General features: G+C 35.0%; 1 protein-coding gene across 6 annotated transcripts in view; it reads left to right on the top strand.

Annotated features, from left to right (window-relative positions):
- LOC117573684 (protein sprint) overlaps positions 1-20,623 on the top strand; it is a 141,978-nt gene that overhangs the window by 80,705 nt on the left and 40,650 nt on the right. For 3 of the 6 annotated variants that reach the window (XM_034257034.2, XM_052007898.1, XM_034257044.2), the window contains one exon: positions 18,186-18,893. The exons of the other annotated variants lie outside the window; for them this stretch is intronic. In XM_034257034.2, the coding sequence (XP_034112925.2) occupies positions 18,186-18,893 (708 nt within the window). The remainder of the gene's footprint in view (positions 1-18,185; positions 18,894-20,623) is intronic. 6 annotated transcript variants of the gene reach the window in all.

Here is a 20,623-nt window from a genome sequence, read left to right as displayed (position 1 = left end):
TTGTTGCCACATTTCACCGACACACAGGAGTCGCCTCCGCTGGCAACTCGAGTGTATTATCGAGCCATGAATTATGCTTGCCGCAGAAAAAAAAAAAAAAAAAAAACAGCAAAGCTCCCATTTGGGTCATTACAGCGATTGATTTGCCTGCAAGTTGTTGCCACAAGCGCGTCGAACGTGTTACCTGGCAACAGTTGGTTTTGGCCACAAAATTTCATGTGAAAGTCGCGTGCAAGCAAAGCAAAAAACGTCCTGACTTCGCCTTGGCCAAGTCAATAAACATGTTACACAGCTGCGTTGCGAGTCTGTTTTGCTTTATGCGCCATTATGTGTGAGGGAGGCATGCAACAGCGCCGCCAAGTCAATCATATGGCACTCAAGTAGACTTACGAGCTTGTCAGTGTTGCAAAATGCCACAAAGTGGAGTGAAATCTACGCGAATTTAGGCTTAGCTTTGTCTATAATGTTAAGATTGTGAGTTGAATAAACTTTTGCCTTACTTGTAGTGTTGGAAAACAATTGTGATTACTTTAAACATGATTTACAGTGTTGTAAAGGAGCTAAACTTTGTCAAATTAATTCATCTTTAAGCTATGCTATATGGGGGTTGTGTTCTCTTTCATTGTTTAAATAGTATTTAAATTTGTTCGTAACATTGTCCAGAAGTTTTAAATTGAGCAAAGAATAAGCTGTTGCCTTTTTAATAGTGTTGGTAAACATATGTATGTACTTTAAAATCGTTGTACAGTGCTGTAAGAAAGCGAAGCTTAGTCGATTGCTTTGTTATTAATGTGATAAACTTTATTCACTGTGTTGGAAATGTGGGGAATTTACACAAAAAGTTGTAAAAATGCATATTTCGCTACCAGTGTTGCAAAACAATACTGGATTTAATTCATTAGGTTCAGCGGAGTTTCTAATTACTTTTTGATATTTAAGCTGTCGATGTTTCTATGACATTTTCGCTGCGTTTCATTTCAATTTAGTCTTTGCAAGCTTAGCAAATAATTTAATGCTCGCCAGTGTTGAGCAACGACGCTGAGCTCATTAAAATTGCTCGCAGCAGCAACTCAATTGCAAATGCATTTGCATTGAGTTGTCATTGGTACTTTGAGTACAATATGCATGTACATTCGCGCCCACTCCACAGCAAACGTTGTTGCGCCGCTGGTTGCATGCCCCATGCGGTGTTTGGTGGTGCGCTGCGCTCTAAATGACCACAAAAGTTGCTGCTGCGCTCCAGTTTGGCATTTGCAAATTGCAAACTCGAGGCTGTGCGCCTCATAATCAGCTAAATGCATCATTACAAAGCTGCGCTGAATGTTGCCCCCCAGTTGCAGCTTAACCAGCCTCGTCTGCCTCGGGAGAAATTTTGATGAAACGCAGTCTGTCGATGTTGCTGCTGCTGCTGCAATTACCACACATACCACACCATGCCCCAAAAAAAACAACAAAAGCAAAAGAGTGTGGCTTGCATTTGAGGTAGGTGCTGTTGCTCATTAAATTTCCGCTCTCTTTGCAAAATGAAGTGGCCGACGTCGCAGTCGCTGTTGCTGTTGCTGGTTATGCTCTGCAAACTCATAAAATAACTGTAATTGTCGTAGTTTCTGCTTTGCAGCGATGCATCCATCAGCATCAGCTCCTGTGCCTGCGCTTTATACTTGTTGCCAGTCACGTTTTTGATGCTTCGCGAATTGCGAGTAAATAAAAAATGGGTATGCCAGGCCTTTGTCTCCGTTTCTTTGTAGTAAGCAAGCTTTATTTTCGCTCACAACGAGCTTGCTTGCTAAGCAAAATATTTAGAATGCTTTTCGCAGGGTTTTGTGCAGTCGAGTAGACTCTCTCTCTTTTAAACATTAATAACTTTCATCCAACTTTCAATAAGATAACTTCTTAGACAACATTGTTAGAAAACTTCAAAATTACATGCAGGGTCTTTTGCAGTCGAGTAGACTTTCATTTTATGCACAAAAGTCAAAGCCTTTCATTCTGAATTATTTGCTTGCACTGCAAACTTCAATGAGGTTATTCAACAATATAGCTAGCACGCTCTCTGATCTGTTGAAGGGTCTTTAATAGTCGAGTAGACTTACATCTCTTACGCAAAAGTTAATAATTTCTATGAGAAAACTAAATATTTCAAGAAATCATCCTAAATTACCTTATTAGAAAACTTTGTAATGACAGACAGGGTCTTGTGCAGTCGAGTAGACTCACATCTCTCACACAAAATTTAATAACTTTTATATGAATTCCAATACTAAAGATTTCGGGAAGATAGCTTCTTAAACAGCATTGTTAGAAAACTTTCAAATGGCATGCAGGGTCTTGTGCAGTCGAGTAGACTACATAATATTATATAACTAAACAAATGGGAGATTTCTATCAGAATATGTGCTTAAGTTGTTATGTGCATCAGAATTGTTTGCTAAACAAAAGAGTTAGTTACAGGGTTTCTAACAGTCGAGTAGACTGCGCTGCTGCTGCTGCTGCTGCTTTGTTATCACTCGCCAATCTTTCGCCTGCTCTTGCACTTTTTTCAGAGCAGACAAAGCAAAGTGGATGACAAAGACAAAAGCCAAGGGAGAGGAAGCGAGAGATAGAGAACGAGAGAGAGAGAGAGGGAATTGGCAGGCAATAAGCTGCAGTCTGGCTGGCAGCACCTGTTCGCTGTCCCTCTAACCCGACCATTCATCCGTCCGTCCGTCCGTCTGCATTTTCGTCTGTCTTTCGGTTCGTTTGTCCACCTGGCCATTTGATGCGGCCGCAGCACGAACGAATCTCGGCACAAAGCAAATTTTCTGGTTCATTGCAAGCATTCAAACTGTAATCAGATATGAGCATCGCCTTCTCCTTTCCCCTTTCACTCTCTCTCTCTCTTCCACTCTTCCTCTATTTTATATTTTATGCCATCCACTGCTGTCCTGCTGCGACCCTCTGTGGATCGTGTGGACTCTGTGGCATGGCACGATTCTGTATGCAGCGCAAGTTTTGCCATGCAGTTGCTATATGTGGGTGAACTGAGCTAATAAAGTGCCAACAAATACCGTTATATTGTCCCCTTTTGTCTCTTTCTTTTCCCCCTTCCAATTCCAATTCATTAGGCAGCTGAAAGTTTCGCCTGAATTCAGTTGTCACTCTCATCGTCTTACATCAATTGAAGCAGATTTTAGAAATACGCAAAGAAATGTATTTAACGATAATCAGTGATCCAAATGAAATTCGATAGGAAGCATTATTAATTAGTAACAGAGTTTAATAATTTGTCATTTTATTAGAAATAAGTAATTTAATATTTTACATTGATTTACTTAAACTGAAGAATTCTTAAAGTTTCTCGTAATTGCAATTTTTTGATTAGGAATTCATTTCATTTGACAACTTTGTTTTAATATCAAACGATGATTTCAAAATAAGTTTCAATCTAAAGTAAAGTTTTATGATTGAATATCAAATTAAAAAACATATAATAATATATATATTATAAAGTGACTTTTTTAAATTATTGCAATTGTTTAAAAAGACTTTGAAAAGTCAAATTTTTGAATTTCTTTTTATTTATCTTGTTCTTAAATCTTGTTTAAATATACTTTCTTATTCTTTATTATTTTATGAGTCTTAGTCTTTTTTATATAGTTTTAATATAGTTGAAAATAAAATTTCTTCAATTTCAAAAATTCTTTATTATTGAAAATTGAAGAAAAAAGAAAAGTTGTTTAAATAGAGTTTCCTTAATTTAAGATATTCTTTATTATTATTATTTAAGTAGCAAAATGTCGTTAAAATACAATTTCTCCAATTTAAAGAATTATTTATTATTTCGCTGTTGTTCTTCAAATATAAATTGGAAATGTTGTTTAAATACAGTTTCTTTAATTAAAGGTATTCTTTATTACCTTTCAAATCTTAACAATATGTTTTTTACAAGTAGCTAAATGCCTTTTAAATACAATTTCTTCAATTTAAATAAAGTATTCATTATTAGTTCGCGAATATCAATATATTTCATATATCATGATTATATACAACTTTTTGAATCACGAAACTTGAACGATTTATAATGTTATTGCAAAATACTCTAAACCAAATGTGAGCTGATCATTGGCGGCAAAGTTTTTATGTGATTCATCGATGTAAATTGATATGCGATAACTAATTAATATTCATTATAATTATAGCCATTTGATTTAGCATTAATTTGTTGACGTCTTTGTTGTGTGTGTGTTTTTTTTTTATTTACGATCGAGTTACGTATTTGAAATGAGATATTTTTGTTTGTCTAGCGAAGCTTCACTGTATTCCGTGGATCTCGATAGGAAAAGATAATTGAAATTTTATGTTTATCGACGCATTGATCTCGAGATCACGCTCCATTTTAGCTTTTCTGCTTTTCTTTGAGTTTTCATTTAATGTTTGCTGCTGTTTCTGCTGTTGAACTGTTGAACTGCACTTAACGGTTAACCGCCGATCGGCAGCTGATCGCAACTGCAAACGCAACGGTTGCAACATGCCGCAACATGCCACACCATGCAGCTGACCCAACGACACCCTTTTTGTTATGTTTTTTTGTTGGAATGCAAGCGGGGCAAAGAGAGAGAGAGAGAGAGATTAACTCGAGTTAATGCTCTCTGGCGCATTCCACACGCAGCATTGGCATTGCAAATGAGCAACTTGTGGCAACGTCATCGTCAGCTATTTGTGTTGCGAGCGAAAGAAAGAGAGAGACAGAGAGAGCGAGAGAGTTCGTTTGATAATTATTGCAACACTGTCTGGCAGCGGTGTGGCATGTAAATATATGTCTGTGTGTGTGTGTGTGCATCATATTTCTTTCAAATGGCTTTTTATGCTCTGCTGTCGATGATTCAACAAGTCTCCAAGGCGTAAAAATAACAACAAAGCATCAACAACAAGCAACAAAAATGCGTAAAACACTTACAAAAATATTGTAATAAAAATATTTTTATAACCGAAGACGAAAAAGTTTTATAGAGCTGCACGAAAGTTTGTTCAACACAAAAATCTACATGTAAATTTACCGACTGTTGATATTTTTATATTGTTGTGTTGCACGATGGCAAATTGAAAGCATTTTAATACCATTTCATTTCATTCCATTTCATAAGGTAGCAAAGCTCTCTTAATTAATGTGCTCACACACACACACATAGACACGAAAGAGGCTGGGCCGATCTACCGATTCTAACGGCATGTTTGACCCAGCGACCAACAAACTAAGAAAAATTGGCCAAAGCAAAGGAGGGAAAACTAAAAACTAAAGAAGAAAGAAGCTCTGACTTGTAGATAACCTGTAATTAGTAACTTAGTTGTAGCAAAAAAGAAAAAAAAAAGATCGCGTGAGTTTTTAAACTCAGCTTCCTCTTAGAATTAAAAAGTATCGAAGTATTTGAGGAATATCATAATTATTCATTTCAAATTGTATACTCTTAAATATGAAAACGGAAGTGTTCAACTTAATATAACAAAAATGTAATAATAATTTAATAAAAATAATATAAATAAATAATTTCAATCAAAATGATATCAATGAAAACGTAAAAGAAATATAAGAATAAGTTATGAATTTAAATTTAAATAAAAAATTCAACATTAAAATTAATTTTATATAAATATAAAAAAAAAACAGAATATATTTAAATTTCTCATAGTGCCGCAAAGAATTAGAATAATATTTTTATTTAAATAACAAAGTAAAATTATAAAATGAATATAATATAAATATAAAAGACAGAAATAAATAAAATACAAATATAAATATGAAACTGAATTTACTAAAATTACAATTTCTCATAACGCCACAAAAAATTTAAATAAAATTTGTTACTATAAAATTTCATCTCTAAAAATTTCAAATTGTAAATGATAATAATTGTCAATTCAATACATATTTGTATTTAAATTGCTTGCAACTTATTTTTTGCTTTGCTCTGTTTTTCTCTCTTTTTTTTGGGTTTATTTTTATCTGTTTTTTTCAATTGAGAAGCGAGTTATAAACTGCTGTTGATTGGATTTATTAGCGTTCATAGATAAAATTGTTGTTGTGCATAGATTACACAAGACTGAATGCTGAAAGCAATTAATATTCAATTAAATTTCATTTAAAGTGCGCATTTCTCAGCAAATGTATATACCCGATTTAGTTGTTGTCGCTGCAGGGTAGCCATATAAACAATCGATTTTATTTTTATGTAAATTTGTGCCCGCAACGAAACATGAAATGTTTGAAGGCATTTTCATTGAGTATTTCATTTGTTAATGCCACTTCATATGCAAATCGCACAACGCGAAAGTGTCAATTGATTGTCGTTCTCTTTGTTGTTGTTGTTGTTGTTCTATTTCAACATCTGGTTGATCAGTCGATCCATAAATAAAGTTCAAAAGACTTTGTGCTGCCAAATTGGGCACAAGCCTTGACTCAATTCTGTTTCGTATCAAATGTAACCTCAGAGTTTAGCCAAGTTCCGCAAAGTCTTTTGTGGATTTGTTCTTTTGAAAAGCGATCGCACATGATACAAAAAATGATCTGTAAAAGTGATTAGGCAAGGGCACATTAAAGTGTCTTAAATTGCTTTTTCTTTTAATTGTGTTGTTAGCGCTTGATTCAGTTTGTTTCTTTTGTGAAGTGCCTAATCTTTGTAACTAGTTAAATTGAGCAGATTCTGAGAGTTTCCTAGAAATTGTTAGCTTTATTATAGAGATTTTGCTTCAAAGGGTAATGAATGATTAGCAAAATCAAATTCAAGTTGATAGCTTTTTTTTTTAATTTTCTAAATTTTCAATACTTATTTGTGTTGTTAACTTTTTATGTTTTATATTCATGAAATGCCCAAACTGCCTATTTATTTAAATAGAGCAAATTCTGAAAATTTCATGTTGTTTGCCGCCTTTTGAGCAGAGTTATAGCTATAAGTCCAAAGTTTACAGGGTATTTCTTTTTCTTTTTGCTCATTTCTCGCTAATCGCTGCGATCGTTTGCTAAGCAAGCTCTGCCCTGCCCTTGTCTTCGGTCTTCTAATTGCGTTCCACCATGAGCTCTAATTAGAACTTGTTTGGCATATTGAGATCGTTACTTGTAATACCCTAAGTTGCCCATAAGCTGGACGATGACGTCAGCTGCTGTTGTTGTTGTTGTTGCTTGGACTTGTGGACTATTAATTGACCGCTCAGAGTCGACGCGCTCTCTTTGCTCTCTCAGAGCTTGGCTTTTGGCATTGCATTTGCCGTTGTGGATCGCATTTGAGGCTCGCTTAGCATCCACTCGATTGAGTTCCATATCACGTAAAAGTTGCTCGAGCAAGTTTTTCGTTTACTGTTGCTACTGCTGCACTTTCATATTTGCTTTTTTGTTTTGTTGTGTTGCAGTTTTTTTTTTGTGTTTTTGTTTTTGTGCTGTGTTTTGTTGTGTTTTTGCCATTGTATGGACAGCAGCATTGCAACTGAACCGTAAGCTGCATCGAGAAATGTTGCGGCTGCATTTTGTAGCTGACTTTTTATCATAAATATTTCAACGCCTCTGTTTAGTTGCAGCAGCTATTCAGCTTTTCAGTTTTGCTGCAACATTTTTCTTTCTAACAGCGCCTTTCACCAATTCAATTCAATCCGCTCCGATCCGAAATGGCTGCACAACAGAAATTTGTATCTCTCAGATACCGCATCGTAGAATTATTGTGTTGTAAGCAGCCAGAAGAGCAACAGAAATCCATTTGCTTTTGCCACCGCGTGAGGCCAAACAATTAGTCACACCCCAGCTGGCCCACAAAACAAAAAAGCGAACACGCCAAATGAGAATACTGCCCAAAAGAATTCATCTAAATCTCCACACAAAAATCTAGCTAAGAAATGCAAAAAAAAATATGTAAGAAATCTACAGTCGAATGTGCTGGACTGTGGAATACCATTTTGAATAAAAAAGTGAGGTATAAATTTTAAAATATATCAAATTAATATAACGTAAAAATAATAAAAGATATACCAAAAGTTATATTCGGTATACTGATATAGTACTATAATATAAATATAATATGAATAAAAAGGTGAGGCATAAATTTTAAAGTATATCAAATTAATATAACGCGAAAATACTAAAAGATATACCAAAAGTAATATTTGGTATATTGATATAGTACTACATTTAGGTTGTATTTGGTTAATTGGTTAATTACTACATACAAAATATATCATACAGTACAAAATATACCAGATTGTCAACCACAATACCTAAGACTTCAAAAATTCTAAAAGATATACCAAAATTTATATTTGGTATATTGATATAGTACTATAATATTAATATAATATGAATAAAAAAGTGAGGCATAAATTTTAAAATATATAAAATTAATATATCGCAAAAATTCTAAAAGATATACCAAAAGGTATATTTGGTATATTGTTATAGTACCACATTTAGGTCATATTTGGTTAATTGGTATAGTACTACATACAAAATATATCATACAGCGCAAAATATACTAGATTGTCAGCCAAAATAACTAAGACCGCAAAAATACTAAAAATATATCAAACGTTCGAAACATTCGAAATATACCACACAATGTAAAGTATACTAAATTATAAGCCAAAAATACCATACAGTGCAAAATATACCAGATTGTCAGCAGCCAAATTTTCAGTAAACCTAAATCAAGTTGTAATACCCTTCCACCCTATACGTAGCGGGTATAATGAGTATAGAAAATGACAAAAGTTGATGGGAAACAAAGTTAGCAAAAAAAAAGTAGCAAAAATAGTAGCTTGATAACATATGTTTGAAAAGCTATCAAGTATCCAACTGTCTGTTAAGAATTGATTTGAACTCTCATACATTTATAAACAACAAAATGCACAAAATGCCATAACAAAAATGTCTGACAAATACCTTGCTAACACATGGGCTGAAAAGTCCCGGGCCTAACAAAGAAAACACGCTTTTTTTGGATCAAAATTGGCGTTACTCATTAATTTAATCTTTATCAAGAGCATCGCAATCATTCCAGAGCCGCTGTAACATTTTAATATAAATTTTTTAGAACGATTTATTTTTTGCCTCAAAATAGGCTTCAATTTCAGTGATAACCTCTTCTTTCCTACGAAATTTTTTACCGGCGAATATTTTTTCAGGACTGCGAACTTCCAGAAGTCGCTGGGAGCCTAATCTGGAGAATACGGTGGATGTGGGAGCAATTCGAAGTTAAATTCATGTAGTTTTGTCACTGTCATTGAATCATGAACACATTCTTGTTAATGGTCAAAAGTGAGCAAACGCGGCAGCCACTTTGAAGAGAGCTTTCTCATAGTCAAATGTTCATGCAATATTAGGCCAACATGTTCTTTTGATATCTTTACGATGTTAGTTAACTCATGCAAATTTAATTTTCGATCATTCAAAATGATTTTGTGGATTTTTTTGATGTTTTCTGGTGTGACCTCCCCATTTGGACGTCCACTGGGGTCTGCATCATCGGTGTCTCTACGACCACGTTTGATTTTCAGCAAACCAACGTTTAATTGTTGTTTCTGATGGAGAGGAGTCCCCATAACACTATTTAAACCAAAACTGTGCTTGAACGGTATTTTTTCCCATCAAGAAGCAGTGTAAGATTAGAACACGAAATTGCTTTTGATGCATTGTTTTGAAAATAGCAAAAGTAGTGTCACTCTTAGCTCAATAACTTACAAACTAATGAATAGAATATCATGAAATTTTAGCAGCTGTCTTCTGAAGGATTGTATTAACTGAAAAAAAGGTGACTGCAATAAAACTAGCGCCACCTGTGTGTAAGGCCCGGGACTTTTCAGCCCACGTGTTAAGTAGCTAACAAATCTGCAGAACTTGAAACAGAATTTTTGTGTTTTCTTGTAATGCCTTACACAAATCTTTAGCATCAAATATTTTACAACAAATCTCCAAGTATCTTAGAGTCTGGCAATTGACCCAAAAAAATAAAAACAGAAAAATACGACAACAAGAACTATCTCATGGCCCTTTGCTAACACTTTTCATTCAGTTCACAAATCACACAAATTGCAGGCAAATTAAAAATTCATAAAAACCCAAAAATCAAATTTTCCAAAACAGTCCAACGATGATTTTTGATAATAAAAAAACAAAAACATCAAGAGTGAGAGTGAGACGCAAAATGCGATTTACATTTACACAATTTATGGGCGCATGTCGTACAACAAAAACAAAAAAAAAAAAAAAAAAAAATAGAGAGAGAGAGAAAAACTCGTATTTATTTAGATAACTTTGCTTATCGTTGTCGCTGTCGCTGTTGTTGAACGCCGCGCCGTCTGGCATTTTTGATGTGGGCTGCGAGTTGTGAGCTGTATGCGGCGTGGGCGTGCCACAAGAGGCCACAGGCCTTGAGTTATGTCGTTGTACACACACACACACACACACATATACATACATATGCGGGATATGATGGGATGTTGTGAAGCAACTGCCGCCTCAATGCCAGCAACAATTTAGTCAAAAACTCTGTCGAAATCAATTTGCTAATGTTGTCACCAGGCGGCAGCAGCAGCAGCGAAATCTGCACTTCTCTTCCTCCCCCCTCGCTTTGCCCCTTCTCTCTCTCTCTCTCGAGCTCACTCTCGGGCCAATTACAAAAGGCAAAGAGCACAAAAACTTCAAATGTTAAGCGTGGCACGCAGCAAACGCATTCATTGCACGGCCAACAACAATGCGAAATCAATTACAGTAAAGCCCCGTGTGGGTGGCTGACTTACAACAGCATAACCACAGGGAAGGAGCGAGTGTGTGTATGTGTGTGTGTGTGTGTGTTTGAGTGTTGTGCACGTGCCCGGCGCACCGCCAATAATTTGTAGTAACAAGCAACAACAAGCAACCACCAAAAGGTCGCGCCCCCCGTCGCAGCAGCAGACAGAGTAAAAGAGAGAGAGTGGGGAGAGAGACAGAGAAAGAGAGAGAGAGTGTGAGCTAGCGAGGAATTGAAAAATTACTAAACACACACACACATGCTTTAGCGGTACAGCTTAACAAATGATATTTAAAAAGCAAAGCGCAGAACAACAAAAAAGCAATTTAAAATAAGTCAAACTTCAAATACTCTTAAGAAAATATTGTAAGCCAAAAAAAAACTAACTACTTTGAAAACTCTCCTGGGCGGACACGCACAGTGGCACAATTTGTGTCCGGCCAACGGGGGTTACATACTATTTTAATAGTATGTTAATAGTATTTTTCAATTTTAAGCGGTTAGGTCGTAAGCACTGCTATTTCAAAGCTCACAGTTGTACATAGCCATAACGAGATTGACACAAAAAATGTTTACTTAATAGAGTCGGACGCTAGCTTCACAGTATGCTGAAAACTCTCTTGGCCGGACGCTCAACCAGCAATTGTTTTGCAAGTGATTGCTCTAAAGCAGCGAATAGAACATTTGTGTAAAGTGGAAGGCGAATGGCGGAGTTCACTAAAAGAATTTTCACTGTAATTGCATACAAAATATAGTGTTTGCAATCAATTGATAATATGCCAAGTTTAATTAAAATAGTTTTAATTTAAAGCGAATTATTGGCTTTATAAAGAGCGGACAGACAGACAGACGGACAGAAGGATTTAGAAAGAATGCTAAAAAAAAATAGCGACAACTTTGGTCTACTCCACATACGACCCTTAGCTGTGCAGGGTATGAGAACGAGAAAAATGAAAAATGTGAAAAGGAAAATTCGAAATTATTTATTTTTGTATGGCAATAAGTTTGTGGCAGGCGGGACTAAGCGAAACTCGAAAGTTTATTGCATTCCACTTATGCGACGTCACACGAGGAGGGAGCAAAAAGAAAGAAAGAGAGAGAGTGAGAGAGAGAGAGGAAAGAAGAAGAAAGAAGTCTGGGCGTTTGTGAGTGAATATGTGCATACATTTGTTTAAATTGCAGCGATGATCACTCATTAATCATTCATACGCATGTGAATCATATTCATAGATGTGTAAATGTGATTACGAGCAACAAACAAGCGACAGATACGAACGTCGCATTCATCATGAAAAGTGCAAAGATGCATTCACAGCACTCACAACATTCACTCACTCATTCACATTCGCATTCATAGTTTTGCAGTCGCATCTGCTTATGATTCAGTTGTAATGAATAAATGCGCATTCATGGCAAACATCTTTGCTTTTGAGAGAGTTGTGAACGACTTTGAAGCAATTTTGGAGTCGAGAGCAAAACAGTTGCCCATCACTTTTGATGGCTGCTGAAGAAGTGACAGCACAAAGATACCCTGTAAATACGGTAGTAATTTAATTATGGCAAATGTTGTAGACTTGGCAGTAGAATACTTGTTTTATAAATCAATTTTAATGTTTATAAACAAACAAGGAGTGCACAAAAACGTTAAAGTCGAGTGTACTCGACTCTGAGATACCCAATGCCCATTTTAAATAAAAGCAAATGAGTGCGGCATTAATTTTAAAATATACCGAATTAATATACCACAAAAATACTAAAATATACCATATGTTGGATTTGGTATATACATAATATACCGTATATTCAAAATATACCAGATTAATGGCCAAAAACCATAAAAGAAAAGCAACAAACTATATTATGACATATTAATTTTAATTACAAATTGGCATTCAAAAGTAGTAGAGATATTTTGTTGTCTGATAAAAAAAAAATTGGCACCATGTTTAGGTTTGTAACTATTATTTAAAACAAATCATCATATGCCTTTCAAATTTTTAAGAGTTTCATCTATTAGATACCATAAGTTTTCAATTGGGGTTTATTGGGTTGCAGACACCCCTTAAATCCATGGAATTTACGCTTTACGATCGCCGCCAACCAAAAGTGACTGCGATGATCATAAAAACCTCAAAATGGGTTTATTAATATTGAATCACCGTCGAACGGTTAATTGAGGCTCTTAATGGCGCCCATTAAGAGTTGCCCTATTGGGCTGATAGTATTTTATATATAGTATACGTATATACTAAATATAGACAAATTTATGCCCACTGTCGGCATTCGTTTAACGGTCTAAAAATGCAAAAAACGCAACGTGCGATTTGGCCTTGAGATCGATGCGATCAAAACAACAACAACAACAACAACAGCAACTAAAAAAGACTGAGATCCAAAAATGGTTGTTGAATAACTGAAAATGCATATTGTTGTAAATATGTACGTAAAAAGTCGGCAAAAATCTTCGTTCAACACTCTTCAGAGCGAAGTTGTAAATCCGTGTTTAGCAAATGTGCTCAACTATCGCCAAGTTTGGTTCACAATTTGTTGACAATTGCGTTTCACACTTTGCATATTAATCAGGCGTGCCGGCAAACAGCAACAGCAACATCAACCTCAACTTCACACACAGTGCGTCTAGTATGTTATGCGACTTGTCAGACGGGGGGAAAAAAGAACGCTGAAAAAATAAGCCAGAAAAAGAGCCGTCACGAAGTGCAGTTATTGACGGGGGGGAATAAAACAAAAAAACAACAGAAAAAATAGCAAGAGCTGAGGCGATGTTTGCTGTTTTGAACTGACAACAGAGCGGTAAAGAAAAAGAGCAAACGAACATTAAAACCAACTAGCAGTTACCCTGTAAAGGGCAATGTCGGAAAAGTTGCAGAATTGCACAAAATCAATATTTAATAAGTGAATAAAAATATATATAATATATATTATTAATATATTTTTTAGTATATTTTTTGGTATTTATTTGGTATATTTAAATGCTAATACATCACACTTGACTGCAGCTTTCTTCTTGAATCAAATATATAATAATGAAGAACTATATAGCCATAGATATCCGTATGAACACATAGATATTAAAAACTAGAATATATAGAGCTTTAATTTTTTGATCCCAGCACTTTTATTATCAAGATACCAAATATACATTTCGGTATATTTAGGTATTTTTTGGTATATTTAAATGCAATACAACACACTCGACTGAGGTTTTTACTGTTTTTTTTTTAATATATGTACTCTTATATATATTATGAATGTATATTAGCATTGTTTATTGTTAATGTTTTTTTTTTTTTTGTAACTCTTTGCTTCTTTGTTCAGTTTATTAGTTGCTATGCTAAAGTCTAGGCATATTGAGGCATAATAATGTAGTATTATAAAATTCACTTTGTTATACTTTTTCTTAAACTGAGCATACCCGATTCTTTAGCGTAAAGGGTATGCGATATTTATGCGGAATTCTGTCAAGCGAACGTACGAATGAAATGAATCATGTTGTGAATGCGAATGAATATTTCGAAATCGATTCGAATGAAATGTCTAAAACACACCTACTCACACACACTCAAATACCAAAAGATGTATATATATATATATATATAGTATAACATATGTATATCGAGCACGAACATTGCATTTGATTGCAAATTGCAATTGTAATTGGGTTTCAATTGTTGCCGTTGCTGTTGTTGTTGTTGTGGCTACGAATCGCATTACATTACAACAACATTACAGCAAATACGACATTAATTGCAAATTGTTCGCGATGCTTTCATGTCGCGTCTCAATTTACCTGCCCCACCTGCCCCTCACGGCGCCCGTATTTGGCCTCCACCTTCACTAATCTCGTTAGCTGATAAATTGCCAATGCACGACAAAGAACAGCAACAACAACAATAAAGAGAGGTGAAAGAGTCGTGAAAGTTACGAAAATGCAATGATAAGAAACGCGACAAAGCGTTGCAAGGGGGCGGAGGGGAGTGACTCACAAGTTTGGAAAACTTTAAACTAGTCATGAATAATGACTGTGAAATGATTTCACTGCAAACGTCAATTGGCCGTTGTCAGATAACATTGCATTTGAGTCAAGAACAACAAAGGGCAATAAAAATCTAGTGCAGTAGAATAAAAACAGATAATATATTTATTTTCTTACTATTTATATTTTACAAGTTTACGAAAGGAATAAATAGAGAAGAATTACAAATAATATTTATGTTTAATTTAGAACATTTTAATAGAAACATTTTTGTTACAACTTGCAAAAAAAAAAAAAAATGGAATAAACTAAAAATACAGAGAATTTATCTCTGAAAAATATTGAAATATTTCAAAAGTTCATAATAACAAAATGAAGAGAACAACACTTAATCAAATTATAATGATTGTTAGTTTCATTGCGATCTGTTTAAATAGAAAAGGTTTAAATAATGAATACAACATAATCTAATAAATAGAATACTTATAGATATAGTAATACGGGCAAAATAGTGCGGTATAATTCTAGAAATATACCAGTTTAATATATAAACATTAACAAAATTATAAAAATATATAAATATTAAATAAAATACAAAAATATCCCAAAGGTTTTATTTGGTATATGAATATACCACAACATTTAAGATATACCGCAAGATATGCCTTAGTATTTATTTGGTATATCAGTCTACTACAACATATAAAATAAAGAAAAAATGCATAAACGTAGCCATCTAGAATATTGTTTGAAATCAGGCAATTTGAAATTGAACATAACAACAATTTTGCTCTTAAAAATCTCTTAGAAATATACCGCAAGGTATGCCTTAGTATTTATTTGGTATATCAGTATACTACAACATATAAAATAAAGAAAAAATGTATAAACCTAGCCATCTAGAATATTGTTTGAAATCAGACAATTTGAAATTGAACTTAACAACAATTTTGCTCTTAGAAATCTCTTAGAAATATACAGCAAAATATGCCTTAAGATTTATTTGGTATATCAATATACTACAACATATAAAATAAAGAAAAAATGTATAAACCTAGCCATCTAGAATATTGTTTGAAATCAGACAATTTGAAATTGAACTTAACAATAATTTTGCTCTTAGAAATCAGTTGACAACTTTAAAGAATACTCGGAATTAGCGTAATCGATATGGGTGAAAAATAAAAGTAAAACTTGAATTGCGGAAAAAGCAATATACTTTGTTTGTTGACAACCTCTAAAGGTAACTCCAAGAGGTTTTCTAATCAGCATTTATGTGACGCAACTGTGGCACGAGAGTGTGTATTAAACATACCATAAATGTAGAGAGCGAGAAATAAAGTTAGCCGCCATTGAGGGAATTCTTGTGAATTTCTACGAATTTATTCGCAATTACGAATATGTGTATTTTCTTTCGATTTATTGCTTATGAATGGCATTAACGATAAACGGAAGCCCAAAATGCCGCAAAAAAAAAACAAAATCAACTCATGACGAAACACACACACTCACACACAGAGAGACATGTGCGTGTGTGTCGTATAAATAAATTAAAAATTCAGTGAAGCACAACGACGCAAAATGAAACCCACTTTGGCTTTGGCTCGAGATGAACGAGACTCGCCTCAACTCAACTCAACTCGACTCGACTCGCGCCTCCATCAATTTTATTATTATTATTATTTTTTCTTTTTGTTTTTGTTGCTTCTGCTACTTATTTTGTTTTTGTTTTTTTCTTTTGCTGGGGTTTCTTTTCAATTTCTTTTGATGTCAAAAGAAAAAAAAATTAAAAAACACAAGTAGCAAATGTTTATAATTGCTTATCACTAGAACTTGTTGTTGGTAGAGCTTCAGCATATTGTAAGTGTGTGTGTTATATGTGGGGCACTTAATGTTTTGAGTGCTCTGACACATTCCTAACTTCCTTTGACTTTGACTTCGACATCAGCCTGCGTAATTCAAATGATGTCCATGCCCATAAAAAAACGACTACACTTGGACGCAAATATTACATTTTTTCTTTTTTTTTCTCTCTCTCTTCAACAAAATGAAATGGATATCCAAACACACAAGCACATGCACACAAAATTATTGCGGAAAGTTCATAAAGCCAGCTGGAAAAATACTTTAGAAAAAAAATGTCAAAGATAACACCGAATGCAGGTTACTCTTTAGACTTTCTTACTTTACTATGACATACAAAATATACCATTGAGTACAAAATATACCAGATAGCTACCTATTTGGTAGAATTGTATAAATATAATAGATTAGGCTTTATTTGGTATATCAGCATACTACAACAACTAAAATATACCATTGAGTGCAAAATATACCAGTTTTAAATAAATATAATAGAATAATATATAGCGCAAAAAAAATATAAAAATATATATTACGTATATCGGTATACTACATCACATAAAATATACCATTAAGTACAAATATAAAACTTCCAATAAATTGGACAATATTGTTTTGCAATTACTAAAATCTGCAAAATTGGAAAGTTGATTTCTCATGAATTAAGATTGAAGACAAAAAAATAGGTACAATAAATATAAAATAATATAGAATATATGTATCTAATATAATAATATATCAATTATGGTTAGAGTAGCAGCTAAATTTGTCTGGAATTCTTGGACTCTTTATGCTGAACTTATGTCAAGGCAAGCAACAACAAAGTTGCCACAGTTTTGAGGCACAATCCTTTTAGACTTTGTCTACTTTGCTTCACTTTGCTTAAATAGAGCGAGATAGACAAGGATGTAAAGAGTGAGAGAGAGAGAGAGAGAGAGAAGGAAACCGGAAGAAAGTGTCGTTGTTCGGGTCTGTCGCTATCTCGCTCTTTGGCTTTAAAGGCGGACAGTTGGCAGGTGTTGCCGCTGGCTGGGAATCTATAAAAGCGTCACATAATATGATATGACGCTTGTGTAACATACACGCCTTCGTTGCCACGCCCCCTATGCCGCACCGCCTGCCCATTGTTTTTGTGTGTGTGTAGAGGCCTTTTGCTGCTTTTATTAGTAATAACATTTTGAAAGCCTCAACATGGTCGTTAAATTAAAATTCATGCATTCGAGTGGTCGGATATGCGATACCTTAACGTGCCACAAGCGGTGGCAGCCCACACACACACTGAGGAGTGGGGAGTGGGCAAGAGGTGTGGTGCAAGTCAGTGTGACAAACGATACGAACACGTCGCGTCCGTATTAAATGTCGAATTCAATAAAACTGATTGACACATGTGTGCTGAAGTGTGTGTGCGTGTGTAGAGAAGGGAAAAGAGAGTCGGGAATGGGGATTGGGGAGTGGCGGGGGCAACGAGTTGCAAAGTGTATTCAACTCCTCAACTTTTTTTTTTTTTTTGGTGGCATCAAATATTTTTCTCGCAGCCAAAGTGTTTCCCCTCCCCTCAATAGCTCGACATCTTGTAACTTTTGCAGCATGTCGCAACAACAAACGGATTCGCAGTGTGTGGATGCCACAGTGATGAAGCAGCAGCAACAGCAGCAGCTGGCTGAGGATAACTCCAAAGTGGAGGTGATCGTATATACCAAATCGGACAAAACGCTCAAACAGAACATGAACGCCAAGGACGAAACGCTGCGCAAACGCACCTCGCTCATTATTGTGCCCCAACAGGTGACCGAGAGTCTCGAGAGTCCCGACGGCGGCGTCGGCAATCGCAACTCCATCGCCAGCATGGACAGCTGTGTCTCGACCAACACCAGCCAAAGCAATCAATCGAGCTCCAGCTCGAGTTCCAGTTCTAGCAGCAGCTCAGAGGACGCACATGCCGCCTATCAGGATCTGCAGAATGGCAACGCGGATGATTTGGCCGCTCTCCATTCGCCCAGCTGCAGCAGCACCTCGGAGTCGACGTCGTGTTGCAGCTCCGTCGACTATTCGTTGCGCGAACAGTTGCACAATTTTGCTAATCAGGATCAACAGCAATTGAAGTGTGTCAACGATTTGCCAACTGCTGCTCAACTGCTGAAGGGCATGACTTTGCCCATGGATCAGTCGAATGTGGCATCTGCTGTTGGGAGTGCTGTGGCACAGCATTGCGATGCGCTGCTCAGTCCGCAGGAGGCGCCACTCGGTCGAAGGTATGCCGAGGTGGCACAGTTCAAGGCGCACGGCAAGGCGAGGTGAGTTTGCAGCTGAAACTGAACTTGCCGAGGCAAATCCTTTTTGATTTCTTATCAACTGATGGTAGTAAAAGAAAAACCCCAGATATATGTATATTCCTGATCAGACGAGGTGCTATAGACATGTTCGTCAGTCGTATAAAGACATAGGTCTCAGAGACTTAAAGAGTTATAATATTCTTTTCATAGCACTTTTTATACCATTTTCAGCATATTAATTAGGAATATCCAGTATATTAATAAGGCATATCCAGTATATTAATTGGGTATATCCAGTATATGATTTTTGGTACATTCAGTATGTGTATCTAGTATGTTCAATAACACTAATTTGGTATATTCAGTATATTAATTTGATATATTCAGTATATTAATTAGGTATATTAATTTGGTGTATTCGTCATATTAATTTGATATAATCGGTATATTTATTTGGTATATTCATTATATTAATTGAGTATCATCATCATATCAATTTGGTATATTTAGTATATATATCTTATATAGTCAGTATATAAATCACATTAATTTTGAATATATAGTGCATTAATTCGGTATATTCAGTATATTCATTTGACAAATTCAGTATATTAATTCGATATATTAATTAGGTATATTAATTTTGTGTATTTGTCATATTAATTTGATATAATCGGTATATTTATTTGGTATATTCATTATATTAATTCAGTATATACAGCATATCAATTTGGTATATTCAGTATATTTATCTGGCATAATCAATTACATTAATTTTGCATATTCAGTGTATTAATTCGGTATATTCAGTATATTATTTTGATATATTCAGTATATTAATTTGGTATATTTAGTATATTAATTTGGTGTACTCAGTATATTAATTTTCTATATTAAATTTAATAAACTATACCAGTATACATTTTCGGTATATTAATTTGGTATATTCTATAAATTTTACCAGGAATTTTTGTCATCATCAATAATTTGCAAATTTTGAATTTCATTCAATTTATTTGGATATTTTATTTGAACAGCGTTTAGTTGCTTTGTTGTTATTCTTATAGTAATCCGAATTATTAGTACTCAATACTCAATAGTATATACAAACTTTGTCAGCATCTACAATTTGCCACCTTTTACTTAAATTTGCAACTTTTTCCATTTCCTTAGACTGTGTTCTTTGACAACTTTTGAGTGTTCAAAGCGCTGTATCTGCACTTCAATCAATTACCTGAATTCTCATTAAGCGTGACAACTTCCCGTCAGCTTTTGTGGCAAGCTATCGCCCGAATTGCATCGCAGTCATCTGATAGACAACTTTATCTACTTCTACTCAGCGACTTTTACTAGAACGCCCTTCACTGCTGCTCTCAAAGCAATCTCTGAGCCAATCTCAAGCACTTTGCCTGCCATTGTTCGCTGTTCCCTACACTTCCCTAAACGTAGTCAAAATGTACAATATATAGAAAACCACAAGCCTGGACCAGATTCCTGCTTGTTTCTTCTTCTCTCCTCCGGGTCTTTAACTCTTTTTATGAGCTGCTGGCAAATTTGGTTTGCTTAGCTGCGTCTTTTGCTGCACATGCATAATACACAACTTAATTAGTATTACTACTTTATAGCACTCTCGACGAAGTCACTTCCCTAAACCCTCTCTCACCCCCTAGCACTCTTCTTGCCCTGCTTAACCTCGGGCTGAAGTTTTGCAAGAGCTGAAATCTAATAATGGCACATTCCATACACGCATT

The sequence above is a fragment of the Drosophila albomicans genome, chromosome X, assembly GCF_009650485.2.
Source record: "Drosophila albomicans strain 15112-1751.03 chromosome X, ASM965048v2, whole genome shotgun sequence".
Taxonomy (NCBI): Eukaryota; Metazoa; Arthropoda; class Insecta; order Diptera; family Drosophilidae; genus Drosophila; species Drosophila albomicans.
Note: the sequence above shows the minus strand (reverse complement) of the source record. Positions and strands in the feature narration are given on the sequence as shown.